Source organism: Dasypus novemcinctus, chromosome Y (genome assembly GCF_030445035.2).
Source record: "Dasypus novemcinctus isolate mDasNov1 chromosome Y, mDasNov1.1.hap2, whole genome shotgun sequence".
NCBI classification, from domain to species: domain Eukaryota; kingdom Metazoa; phylum Chordata; class Mammalia; order Cingulata; family Dasypodidae; genus Dasypus; species Dasypus novemcinctus.
In genome coordinates, this window is record NC_092216.1 from 20535331 (window position 1) to 20548940 (window position 13610).

The 13610-nt window shown below is 41.8% G+C and overlaps 1 protein-coding gene across 1 annotated transcript; it reads right to left on the minus strand.

Annotated features, from left to right (window-relative positions):
* Nucleotides 1-427: 427 nt before the first annotated feature.
* LOC139438350 (testis-specific Y-encoded protein 2-like) lies at nucleotides 428-3676 on the minus strand. The gene is made up of 6 exons (XM_071213434.1): nucleotides 2966-3676; nucleotides 1950-2027; nucleotides 1713-1821; nucleotides 1469-1614; nucleotides 1278-1360; nucleotides 428-621 (listed from the first exon to the last, which is right to left on the minus strand). The coding sequence occupies exons 1-6, from the start codon at nucleotides 3518-3520 to the stop codon at nucleotides 477-479; spliced, it is 1116 nt and encodes a 371-aa protein (XP_071069535.1). The 5' UTR covers nucleotides 3521-3676; the 3' UTR covers nucleotides 428-476.
* Between the last annotated feature and the right edge of the window lie 9934 nt (nucleotides 3677-13610).

Consider the following 13610-nt stretch of genomic DNA (forward strand, 5'->3'; position numbering starts at 1 on the left):
CAGTAAACACCAAATTAAATCATGGAATATAGTTAATATTATGATTATTTAAATGTGCTCTCACCAATTGTAATAAGTGTTCCACATTGATGCAAGCTGTTATTAGGGTGGTATATGGGAATTCTGCATTTTATGCATGATTTCACTGTAAATCCAGAACTTTCCTAATAAATAAAAAGCAGCAACCTCTAGCAACTAGTCTCTACTTCTTGTCCTCCCCAGTGCCTCTACTAGTAGGAATAATTGTGTCCTCATTTAGAAATCCAAAGCATAATACATATGATCCACATCTGTAGGCCAAGCCCTTTTTCGCGGCCCCTTCTCTCCAGACTAGGAATTTCCTGGAGAATATTAAGAAGACCCAAACAAGGATTTCTATTTATTCCATCTACTTCAGCAATCATATAAATACACACAAAGACAGAAATACTTGTTTGTGTTTATTTCTAACTATTATCATTCCAGTGTGCCCTTCTTTAATTACCCAGTTCTTTATTTCTCTCCTGCCCAGGAGAAGCACCTTGCCACCATTTCATGTTTCTGAAGTAGCTTTTTATGCCTTGTGATATTTGACATAAACTTTGATGCTCTATCATTTCCATTTTAAAAGCTCCAAGAGCCCTGAAACGTGAACACATAAAAAAGTATTACACACACACACATATATATAAACATTAAAAGCTGTATTTTTTCTGGGCAATATTAAAATATTAAATTAATTCCTACAGGTCCTGTATTGGAGACTATTCCTTCATCACTTGTGATTTCTTAAACTTTCTCCCCCATGAGTTCATATAATCCCTGCATGCCTATATTATCTGTATTGCTGTGGGAGGGGTCAGGAGATAGACATGACAATTAAAAGACTGATTATATGAATAGAAAAGTGATGGAAGACTCTAGTGAGTAATTCCATAGAGATGCGTAGTCATTTTTGGAGAAGGTGGTTATAAAGCCTTAGGGTGAGCCAAACCTTAATGTAGGAGTTTGACTGTGGAAATGAAACCCATGGAATGATGTTTCAGGGAAATGGAGCTAATGATTCAGCCTTCCATCCATTTGAGTGGCCTGGGCTGGTCATGCGCCTTTATTAGGCTTAAACTTCCCCATTCAGAACCTGTGTTGAAACAGTTCTCCAATGTTCCTGTCTCACAATGACTCCCTGCCTGACCTGGGGTGCATAAAGTCTTACTCTTAACCTCAGTTCCTCCACCACAGAAATGAATTTCCCAGCAAGTGACCACTGCATTTCAGTCCCCACTGCCCATTATCCTCACCCATCCTCTCCGTTCTCTGTGCTGGTCCCTTCCTCCCTTGGGTAGTACTGCAGGGGATTGGGCCACAGGTCCTCATTGATGATCTGATAGAGGAAACAGGTAGGGTTAGGCCAGGGTAAGAACCTCATTCCCCAAGCAGCTAGGGGCAGGCCAACAAAGGCCACTTCTGATGATTCCCAGAGTTGCCCCACCTTAGCAATTCTGTTATACACTGCAAAGTTGTGGTCGGAGAACCAGTTGAAGAAGTTAAGGTTATCATTGTGATGCCTGCGACGGGAGGCCTGGCGTCCATAATCCCGGAACCACTGGACTGGAGTGGAATGAGAGGCCCTATATCCTGTAGAAAGAGGAAAATGTCATCCAGGGACTGGATCCTTTCGGTTTAAGGCCCACCCCTACCATCTGCCATGATCCACCTGGAAAGCCATCTCTTACCAGTGATGTTAATGTCATACTCCTTAATGATTACTTCATTCTGGAAATACGGGTTTCTCCTAAAGAAAAATGTGATCTTGCAGTGGTTCTTGGCTTGGGTGTTCTCCACCTGCCATGACGACATGGAGTAGACATGTACAATCTCTTCCTAGAAGACCCCTGCCTGTTTCCATGGATGAATTATTTCCCCTTGCTGGCCCCCACCCAGCTCTAGCACCTCAGTCTTCCCTGCCTCACCTCCAGATTGGTCATGTAGTTAAGCATGTCTTCATCTTGGTCAGTGATCATGGCTGATATCTGGGGATGGTTCAGAATCTGCATTGAGTCAAGGAGCCTTCAAAGCTAGGAATGAAAGGGTTAAAAGCAGGCAAAGCATATCTGGCATGCAACCAACATAAGGCAGGACATCTACCAGATAATCTGCCATTGTAGAGCTCTCTCTCAATCGCCATCCTTCATGAGAGGTTGCTTAGGCTCTATGGTCCTCTCGGTTTTCTGTGGCTGTCTGTACTCACATATGGACTGTTTGTTTCTAAGGAGCTCTTGATCCCTCTCTCTCCTATGTGCCCTCCTGTCTCTTCTGCCCTGATCCTTCTTGGGTCTGGATGTGTGTTCTCTGGGCTCTCAGTGAGGACATGGGGATGTTCACATAAGGCTATGACCTGAAAAATGTCCTCTGGTTTAACATGAGCTACATGGCTATGTTTGGAGCTCTGCTGGCATCACACAGTACAAGGAGATGACATATATATTTGGAGGAACAGTGCATGCAGTGAAGATAGTGCCAAGCAAGGGACAGCAGCTGTAGTGCAAAGGAAATCACTATTTGGAAAATGTGGTGTTTGGCAAGGAAATAGTGGCAGTGACAACACAGCACGTACATGACAGGATGGGAGTTTGCACAACATCCGGTCGGTTATTTTCCACGAAAAAGTGTGCTACACGTACCTGCTGTGTGTGAAAGTTTCTTTATGCTGTTTTTAATGCTGCATACAGATCTCCACACATACGTAAACACCCACGAAGTTTCCCCACATTACGCATAAGCCCAAAGGTTTCAGGCACCTTTTGCCTAGGATTTGCGTGAGTGTGGTTCAAGAAAGGCCGTTGTCTCATCCCTGGGCCCGTTGGTTCCCAACTGTACCCACCCCAGCTGTGAGTAACCCCTCGCCAACTGGCAGTGCCCTCTCTAACCACCATTTCCCTAGGTGAACCCCATGGAGGCCACCACGTGTGAGCAATAGGAAGGATACGGCTTTGACCCAGAAACCAGGAATACCCTGGATGACGGCTTTTCTGTTGTCCATGTGTTTTTTGCGCCTCTGCCACAGGGTACGCTTCAGCCGAAAGAAGGCCCTGCTGGCTTCGGCATTCACTGGCTCCAGATCTAACTGAAGGGCTAACAGCTGCTCCAAGGAGGGTCGGGTACTGGTGGGTCCACGTTCTGGCCGTGCCTGCCTGTTTTGCTTCCGCCTCTCCGCTAGTTTCTCCTCTCGCTCCTCCTCTACTACTATAACCGCCACCTCCAGTATATTCTCCACTACCACATCCTTCCCCACCTCTGCCTCGTCTTTCTTTCCCCGGATCTCGGTTGCCTGGAAGGCTACCTCCCCACATACCGGGGCCTCCCCCGACTCCTTCCCTCCAGCTGGGGCCTGTGCCTCCGGCCCTGCCCTGCAGCTCTGTGGGGACCGCTCGCCGGCAGGCCCCAGCGACTCTCCTACCAGAGGGCCGCTTGCCAGGCCAACGAGGTGTTCTGAGCGTGCCTGGGGAGCCGGGCCTTCGCCAGGACCCGCTTCACTCGCCATGTGGCCCGGGCCGGTGCAGGGAAAGACCCCGCACACGCTCTCCCCAGGCCACGCCCGCGGGTACAGCAGCGCCCCCTAGCTACGCGGGTGGGCCCCGGCAGCCTGTGGCGTTGGAGACGTCCTGGGCGCATGCGCAGCGTTTGGTGACGGCACGACGGCCAGTGACGGGGAAAGCCGCGCTTTCCACGCCCCACGCCGCTCCCTCCCCCCCACCCCTCCGGCGGCGCAGAGCCCTGGCCCCTCCCGCTCCTGCCCTTCCCCGCTCCTGCCCCGCCCTCACACTGGGCTGGAGCAAAGCCTGCGCCTGCAACCCGCAGCCCAGCCTTCGAGGGAGCGAGTCTGCAGGGCGCTGCTCACCTCCAGCAGGCTGGTGGGGAACGTGCGTGGCGCTCAGTGAAGGTCAGGTCAGGGCCCGCGCGGGGACCCCGGCTGGTTCTGGGGCGGAATTTCCTAAGCCATGGAGGCAGACCCCGCCATACAGGATCTGGCTGCCCGCAGCGATTATCCCGCCCACAAAACCTAAGCGGAGCCGGGAAAACTGCGCCCTGGCAGCCGAGCACCGGTGCCCGGAAAGGCGCCCTGTTCTGCCCCTAAGTTTCATTTTGGGGGCGCTAGGCCGCCTACCTGAAACACCTTCGCTCCTACGCAGGGAGGATGGCAAGAGGGGAAAAAAAGCCTTTCCCAACCTAGAGGAAGGTGGGTCTTAATCTCGATCCCATCCGATTATGAACGTGCATGATAGAGGGTCTCCTTCATCACGGTGTGTGGACTTACAGGTCCGTGACTTCCTGGAAGTCGTTCTTCTGGAGCGTCTGTTCTGCTTTTCCATACTTACCGTCTTTCCTTATTATTTTTCCTTTTGCGGTACATATCTTGTAAGGCTTGCTAATAAAATACTTTCTTTCTCCCAAGAGAGTATTTCCCTCCTTTCCCGTGGTCGGGAAGTAAACGTGTTTCCTTCCATGTGATGAAGCAGAAGCCGTGCTAAAATTCAAATTTGATGTTACTGCTGTCAAGATTTCTTAATCTTGCAAATATTTAAAGATATTAATAGATTGTATGTGGGGAAGTGGTTGTAAATATAAAATTTTTAGGTCTTCTGAATACTGTGACAGTCAATTTAAGACTTATGCACCAACGTTTTTCAAGATCAAAATGATTATTTAAAAATTAAGAAAATTTCACAAAAATTCAATTATTAGTTAACAGAAATCTGATGTCACTTTTGTGTTAAGAAATTCAAACATTTGAATGCTCTGAAATATGAAAACACAATAGAAAGGGTTTACATTAATTAATTCAGGAAATAAGGAGAAAGCAGTCAATGTGAGAAAGTATTTATTAAGGGAATAGCTAGTGAGATCCTGTTCAGTATTGTATCACTTGTATTTGTGATGTTTTGTGTTGTGTATATCATAATGTCAACAGTTTAGCTCTACCAGCTATATCCATTGTGTTGCAGTAATCATTATTGAAGAAAGTGGTAATGGCGGCTGGCTGTTTAAGCAGCTTTCTTCTTGGCCTCTTCCAGCCAAGGCATGAGGGCCAGATTTATGGAGGATTTGCACCAATAGGAACCACAAGTGTGGGCTCACAGTGTACAGCCTTGAGACTGGTGAGGCTTATCTGTCTCCACTTGCCTTCAGATTTTCATCCAGGCAGACAGCGTAAAGGCCACCAGAAGGAAACTTTGGGAAGAGCTTTAGGGCTTAGGCTCAATACTCTCTAGAAGCAATTTGTGTAATATACTTTATCCACACTATAAAACATCTTTCAATTTTTCTTTTTTTCTTTGTAATGTACACATCTTTATTAATGTAAAACACTATCACGTTTGAGCTAGTTAACTAGTGGGCAAAGAAAGTGAAAAATGTGAGTACTTCAATAAAATCTGTGTTGTATCCTAACCTAAACTCTGCCCACTTCCCTAGTAACAGCTAACGGCACAAGACCACAAGTCCGCCCACGAGTTTCTGCCAACCCCCAGCCGCCCCATAACCATCACTCCTCCTGCTCTACCCCCGCCCCCCTCATTCTCTATATAAACCCCTGCACCTCCGTAATAAATTAGACTTGCTCTGCACTCCAGACTGTCTCCGTGGTCTCTCCTTACCACGCATCCTCCCACGCCTTAGAAGCCCCGCTCTGGCCCACTCCTCGCCTGGGTCTTAGAGCATCATCGTGGGCCGTGCCAGCCCCTCGGTCTACCCCCGCTGACCCCCGACCCCTCAGGGAGCAAGCAGCCCGTCAAATCTGCAAGGAATAATCGATTCTATTTTGCATCTAAGGAGGAAAAACAAGTCATTTTCATTTCCTTACCTTCCTCTTACTCTCTTTATAAAAATCATAGGAATAAATAAAAATGATAAACTCAAAAACAATTTATTCAAATCCCAGAAGTTGGCACTTGAAGTGTTTGTCAGATCTATCTTTGGAACAATTTTGAATATTGGGTCTCCACATCTGAAAATCCTCAGAAAAGTATACTCAGGAACATTAAACACAATCCTCAGGATTTCAGTAATCCTCTCTAGAATTTAAGATTCATGCTTTTTCTCAAATTATGTTCATTCAATAAAAAAAAAAAATTATGTTCATTACTTTTTTGTTGTTTGACTTTTTGTTTTCCCTTTCTCTCTTACTTTAAAAAAAAACTTTCTTTCTCTTTACACATCAATTCTTTACGGTTTTTTTTAGTTGGTGACCCCTTTTTTTAGCTTATGAAAAGTAAATCATCAAGGAAATTGGTCTTTACATAGTTAATGTATGTCTCTGTGCCTGTGGGTTGTGATCATAGGGAAGTTATAGTTTGCTGCCTCATCTCCCCCCTCCTAGTTTTCTTCAAGTCTCTGCGTTAGTGAATGGAGAAATGTAAAAGGAAAAAGCTAAGTAACCATTTATAGCATGTAACCAAATGCAGGTTTTGGGACACTTTCCAGCTCTTTTTGATAGTAAAACCTTTGGCTGCTCACTGGCATGTCCTTTCTGTATATAGAAAATTGGTGGGGAATAAGGCGTAAACATGGCAAGTTGTTCATGGCAAGTGCCTGTTTATTTGTGTACTATGGAAAATAAATAGTACTGGGTGATGGCAATTGTTAGGAAAGGGCTGAGAGAACTTTAGGAGTTTTTCAGAACACTGTATACATGTTCTGAATAATGTTTATGACGGTGGTATATTTATCAGGTAAAAACGACTGACAACATATTTTAGAAGATTTCATTTCTCCTCAGTATTTTTAGCAATGCTATAAAGGAAGTTCCACCACCAAAGTAAATACTAGGATAGTAAATTATTTTTGACTCATGGGTACAATACACAAAATATTAAAGGAAACAAAATGGTACAATTTAAACTATCCAGTGATAATGGCTATTGCAGTGTTCAGGAGAGAGACATTGTGGCATTCTCAGGTTGCTAGGAGAATGTCTTTCTCTTGCTAGAGGGAACTTCCTTTTTAGGAGGAGAAAACTCTAAAGAAAGATTTTCTCTGTTACTGTTAGGAGGGAAAGGCTGTAAAGAAATAACATACCTTCTCTGATAAGCTCATGTTGCCAGGAAAGTAAGGACCTATCTTCCTCAGTACTAGAGGGACACAAAGAAGACACCTAATTATCTCCTTCTATTTGCCCATGCCTTTGTGTATTCCACATTCTCAAATGTGGGAGGGATATCTAATTTGCTTCTAACCTATACAATATGGCAAGTATAATAGATGTCACTGGAGTTATAACATGTCAACTCTTAGTGCCTTCTTTTTCTTCCAGAGAAAGAGGAACTTTCTTTGTTGACTTGAACAACTTACTGAGTACCATTGAGGCCTTCGGACACTAGCCAGCAAGAACCCAGGCCTTCAGTTTATTGTGTGAAAGAAAATTTATTCTGCCATCAACTGGGATGATATTGGAAATCATTCCTTTTCCAGAAGATTTCAAATGAGAACAGAGCTGCCCTGCAGGTTGGGTACAGTTCAATGGGAGCTTGTACTGGGGACCAAGCTAAGTTCTGCCCAAAATACTAACTACTCTAGCTATGAGATAGTAAACAGGTGTTGTTATAAGCCACTCTATGTGTATAAATTGTTTATGTGGCAACAGAAAATGAATACATCCTCTCCTTCCTTTACTTGTGGAAAAAGCCTGTTAATTCCCTACTGGCGTCTACTGGATAAATTCCCATGTTATCCAGTTGATAAGAAGGTAAATTCTGTTATCTTCTGAGATTTCTTGTTTTGTACATATTAATTTGTTTTATTCTGTTAATTTGATCAATCACTTCTGTATCCCGGCTTATGTTCTTTAGTGTCTGTTCTATCAGTAAAGGACACAGAATATTACTGTCATCTGCCCATTTCTTCTTTACATCTGATTGCTTTTCCATTATAGGATGGGAAGCAATGTTATGGCTTGGATTGTTGTGTCTTCCTAGTGGATTGACTTTAGTATAAATAAAAGAATCCCATATTATGCCAATGTTTCTTTATATAAAGTCTGTTTTGCTTGATGATAGGGGAGCTATCTTAATAAATCTTGTTACACTTTATTTCCCAATTTTATTTTGCTCACTTATCTAAATGCTTACATTTAAATTATCTTTTTTTGTGTTGGCACCATATAATGTTGTCATCATGTAATGTAAGTATGAAGACCTTAAGTCTCATGTTGAATTCCACATACCACATATATATGAGAAATTAGAAAATTAGTTTTCTCTGTCTCATTGTTTCATATTTTCCTGTATCAATGCCCCATCACTTGATGACCTTTTTTTCTCTGTGATCATATTTTTATAATAACTTTTATTCAATTTCCCCTTCTATAGATTTTGGTTAATAAGAGAAGGTAAATTTCCTTGCAAAAAGTTATGGTGACATGAATTATTTTTAAAACAATGGTATCTTAAAGCTAGACACAATCTGAGGTTAAGTAATCCTCTACTCTCCCTGTTGACCTTCAGAAATCAACACTTAAAAGTACATGAGCAATGGTTCTCTTTCTGTCCTTCTATAATCTTCCCTTACACTAATACAAAACTGGAATATCCTCTTTTATTTTGTCTGAGGCTTTAAATACACTACTCTCTCCCTGAAGAGTTCATACACATTGTACTCCTTTTGATAATCTAGATGAGGTTGACATACCCTTCATAGTTCTTTCTCTGCATGCCCTACTTAGATTATTTTTCACTTTCACACTGCTATATAAAGTAATTTAGGTGTTCAAAGATATCAGAATAAGTAACAGCAGGGCACATTCTTCCTTGAGAAATGGCAAAAATATAGGCAGAAAATCCCTGAGGTGGTGGTGTTCAAACTCTGGAGGTTAGGAAACCTGGTACAGCATCTAGGAAGAAGCAGGATGGGTATCAGGACAAGTATGAGTCAACTGCTTTCCAGCCTGGTGCCCATCCCCAACACTTGAGACAAGCAGCCTCAGGTACAGACTGGTGATGGCTAGCTGCCATGGGCTGAAACGGGCAGAGAAACCTTCCTCCCTGGAAACAGGTTGGGGCAGGGACAAGGGCCAAGCCAGGCTTCTGATCAGATGTTTTGAACCCTGGGTCTCAGCTGAATTGCAATTCCACATGGCCATGTCAAAGCTCCTTGTTGCCATTTTTTGGAACACCAATCCTAATAAGATTGGATACTGTAGAGTAAGAAAAAATAACAGCAAAACACTCCCTTTGCTAAGGCAGTGGTGAACAGCTGGACAAAAAGCACGAACTACTAGGCAAGTAAAAAGGAAGAAAAAGTCCCTTTAGAAGATCATGGGTCCCTGGCATAGTTTTGATCAGTTAAACCCAGGCAATTTTAAAGATTTGGAATTAGTTGAATTAAGTGTCAAAGAAGAACCTTAACACACATACAAAACAAAATCCTAAGAAAGAGAAATTGACCATCAGAGTAAATTCAAGACAATTGAATCGGTGCCTAGATATCGGCAAAATATTATAAGCCATACCAAGAAATGGGAATATATTTCCTAGCCAAAGAAACAGATCAAAAATAAAGGAAACCATTAAAGATGTCCAAACAAATTGCCAAAACCAATTCAAGGAGGTGAAAGTGATAAAGGATATTAAGAAGACTGGGTGAGCATAAAGAAAAATTTGAAAACATGCAAAGAAAAATAAAATAACAAGCTAGGATAATGAAAATGAAAGGTACAATACATGAAATTAAAAATACAATCTGGTCATACCTCAGCAGATTTGAATTACAAGCACACTCCAGTCATACCTCAACAGATCTGAACTGACCAAACTGTCAGGATTGGTGAAATAGGAGATAAGATTCTGAAAATACAGAGAAGAGATAGAGGAAGACATGGAAAAAGTTTGGCAAGAGTCTCACAGACTTGAGTGATAATATGAAGTGCATGATAAGAATCTCAAAGGGAAGACAAGAAGGGAAAAGAGGTGGAAGGAGCATCTGAGTAAATAATGGCTGAAAAATTCCCAGCTCTTATGAGGGACATGGACGTATATGTTCAGGAAGTGCATCATACGCCAAACAGAATAAATACTAGCAGAACTATGCCAAGACATATACTAATCAGATTGTCAAATGCCATATATAGATAATTCCTAAAGCAGCAAGAGAAAAATGATCAATCACATACAAGGGATTCTTGATATAATTAAGTGCTGAGCTCTCATCAGAAACCATGGTCATGAGGAGGCAGTGGTATGACATTCTAAAGTAACAGAAAGAGAAAAAAAAACTGTCAGCCAAAATGTCTTAATCCAGCAAAATTGTTCTTCAAAAATGAGAAAGATTAAAATATTCATAGAAAAACGGAATCTGAGATAATTGATCAACAAGAGACTTTCCCTACAGGTAATACTAAAGGGAGTTCTGCGGAATGTACAGAAAAACAAGAGGGAAAGTTTCAAGGCGAGTGGAGAAATCACGATTATCAGTAAGGATAACTAAAAAGATAGAAAGAGAGACAAGAATGACTTATGATATATAAATGCCTAAGAATAAAATGGCTGAAGGAAGTACTGCCTGTAAACTGGGAACACTGAATGTGAATGCATGAACTCTCCCATGAAGGGACACATTAGCAAATAGAAGGGAAAAAAAGAGCTATCTATATTCTGTCTACATGAGATTCACTTTAGACTGAAAAACACAAAAAAGAACTGGGGTAACTATGCTTAATATCAGGCAAAATAGACTTTAAATGGCAAACTTGATTTTTTTTTTTTAATGAAGGACACTACATATTAATAAAAGAGACACTCTACCAAGAAGAAAGAACAAATACAAATATTTACGCACCTAATTAGGGTGCTGCAAAATACGTAAGTCAAAACCTGGCAAAATAGGGAGAAGAAATAGAAATACCTACAGTAATAGTGGGAAATGTCAGTATACAACTCTGAGCAATAGGCAGAACCTTTAGCCAGATCAAAAAGGAAACAGAGAAACTGAATACTACGATAGAAGAACTAGGCATAACAGACATATACAGAAACATATATCAGCATATATATCCTCTTTGGAAGGGATCATGGATATTCTCCAGGATAGACCACATAGGAGGACACAGAACAAGTCACAGTGAATTTAAGATACTGAAATTATGCAAAGCACTTTCTCTGAACACTGCAGAATGAAGCTGGAGATCAATATTTGGAGAAGAATTGGAAAATTCACAAACACATGGAGGTTAACACACTCTTAATCTTTGGGTCAAAGAAGATATTGTAACAGAAATTAGTAAATATCTAGAGACAAATGAAAGTGAGAACACAAGATATAAAACTTATGAGATAGAACAAAGAATGCAAAGAGGTTAATTTATAACCCTGTGTCTACATTAAAAAAGAAGAGCTACAATCAAAGACCTAACTGCCCACTGGAAAGACTAGAAATGAAACCAAAGGATGCAGAAAAAAAGGAAAAGCAAAGGTTAGAGCAGAGATGAATTAAGTGTGTTTATCAATTGCAATGGATGTAGCACACTAATGAAGGATGTTTTGTTTTTTTGTTTTTTTTTTTTTCATGAGACATTCATTGCATTTGGTGAATACATCTCTGAGCATTGCTGCACCCCATGGTCAATGGTTCACTTCATAGACCACACTCTCCCACATTCCATCCAGTGGGCCATGGGAGGACCTACAATGTCCAATAATTGTCCCTGCAGCACCACCCAGGACAACTCCAAGTCCCAAAAACGCCTCCACATCTCATCTCTTCCTCCCATTCCCCACACCCAGCAGCCACCATGGCCACTTTCTCCACAACAATACCACATTTTCTTCGACTACTAATCACAATTGTTCATGAATAGAATATCAGTAAGTCCACTCTAATCCATATTCTATTCCTCCATCCTGTGGACCTTGGATTGGTTGTGTCTATTCCACATCTATGTCAAGAGGGGGCTTAGATTCCACATGGATGCTGGATGCAATCCTCCTGCTTTCAGTTGTAGGCACTCTTGGCTCCATGGTGCAGTGGTTGACCTTCTTCAACTCCATGTTAGCTGAGTGGGGTAAGTCCAATAAATCTGAGTGTAGGAGCTAAAGTCTGTTGAGGATCAGGGCCTGGCTATCATATGGTCAGTCCAGAGATTCAGATCCCCTGGGTATATATTAAGCCCCAGCACCAACTACAATTCTGGTAAAGTAACAGGAAAGGCTTGAGAAAAGAGATCACATCTGAGTCCAGCTCCATCACACAGAAACACAAACTCCAAAGAAGGGCCAACTGATATGGCACTGAACTCCATCTGCCATGCCATAAAATCTGTGGGTCTCTGTATCCCTCAGAAGAACCAATACCTGGGGTTGTATCTACTTTATCTGTCTCTGGGACTCTGCTCAGGTGTGTATAAGGGCAACCCCTCTGATAACCTCCTGGCTCTTTTTTAGAGACTCATAACCATATCAACTCATTTGTCCTTTCCATTTCCCCCTTGATTTAGGTCAAAAAGCATTTTTAACTCCTGTTATTACATGTAGACAGAGACATTCTGCTGGTCCAAGTTGAACCTTCTATTCAAGGTCATTTTCTAGTTACATCATCAGCTGGTACTTGGTAGTAATCCCTCGGCATGAGGGAGGTCCATCCCTGGGAGTCATGTCCCACACTGGGGGGAATGAAACAAATTTACATGCTGAGTTTGCCTTCAAGACTAGCCACATTTGAGCAACACAGAAGCACTCAGGTATAACTCTTAGGCACACTTCTGCTCTAGGCCTTGTTCTTATTTCAGGTGCACAGGCTCACAAGCATAGTCATTTGTATCAGGGGCTCATTGTTGGACCTTCATTCTTTTCTGGTCTTTGCTGTTGCAGTTGGGGGATTGTTGCTGTTCCTTTAGGGACTGTGATAGAGCTCCCCTGGCTAGGAGCTCAGCACTCCCTCAGTTGTTGTTTTTAATTGTTTCCACTATGAAAATATCCAAACATTTTTATGTACCCTGGATACATGCCCTGGAGAACTGCCTGTTAACCATGTGTCCCCTGTCAATAACATTCCACACCAGTATTCCTCTGCTGCCATTGTTGAACCTCTCTGTGATCCAAAACTTCCTGAAAAGTGAAGCCCAATATATTGCCAGGTTCCCTTAATAGTAAAATGGAATATAGCGATGAGTTTAAAGGTTAGATATAGAATACATATTAATTTGGAAAAATTCTACATCCTATCTCGTTCTTTTCTTTGTTTCTAATTATTAAGTTTATCTTCACAAGAGTTTTAGATCACAGTAATTCATATATACAATATACAGTACTCCCACATATCCAACATAAAGCCTTTTCTCTTCCACAGCAATAATCTTTTAACATATTCATACCATTTTTACTGAAACTGGTGTACAGATATTGAGACAATAGCTTTCAAACAAGGTAACATTTGTGTTTACATTGTGGTTTATATTTTAGACTATACAATTTTCTAAATTTTTAGCTATCTTGTTTTACATTATGATTTACAATTTAGCCTATCAGCCCCTATATATTTTTGGTGTAATTTTACATGTCTTATATCCATCCTTGCATACTCTTTTGAAACACTTCTATTGCCCACACAGTTACATTGGTTCCATCTATTCAATACCTCTTTCCCCC

Excerpts from the sequence above, each read along its gene's own strand:
- LOC139438350 (XM_071213434.1), bottom strand. The coding sequence starts at position 3,520 with ATGGCGAGTGAAGCGGGTCCTGGCGAAGGCCCGGCTCCCCAGGCACGC. Across the intron at positions 2,028-2,965 it reads CTGGTTTCTGGGTCAAAGCC|ATTCTGAACCATCCCCAGAT; the intron begins GTATCCTTCCTA and ends GACTCAATGCAG. Across the intron at positions 1,615-1,712 it reads GTATGACATTAACATCACTG|GATATAGGGCCTCTCATTCC; the intron begins GTAAGAGATGGC and ends CTCTTTCTACAG.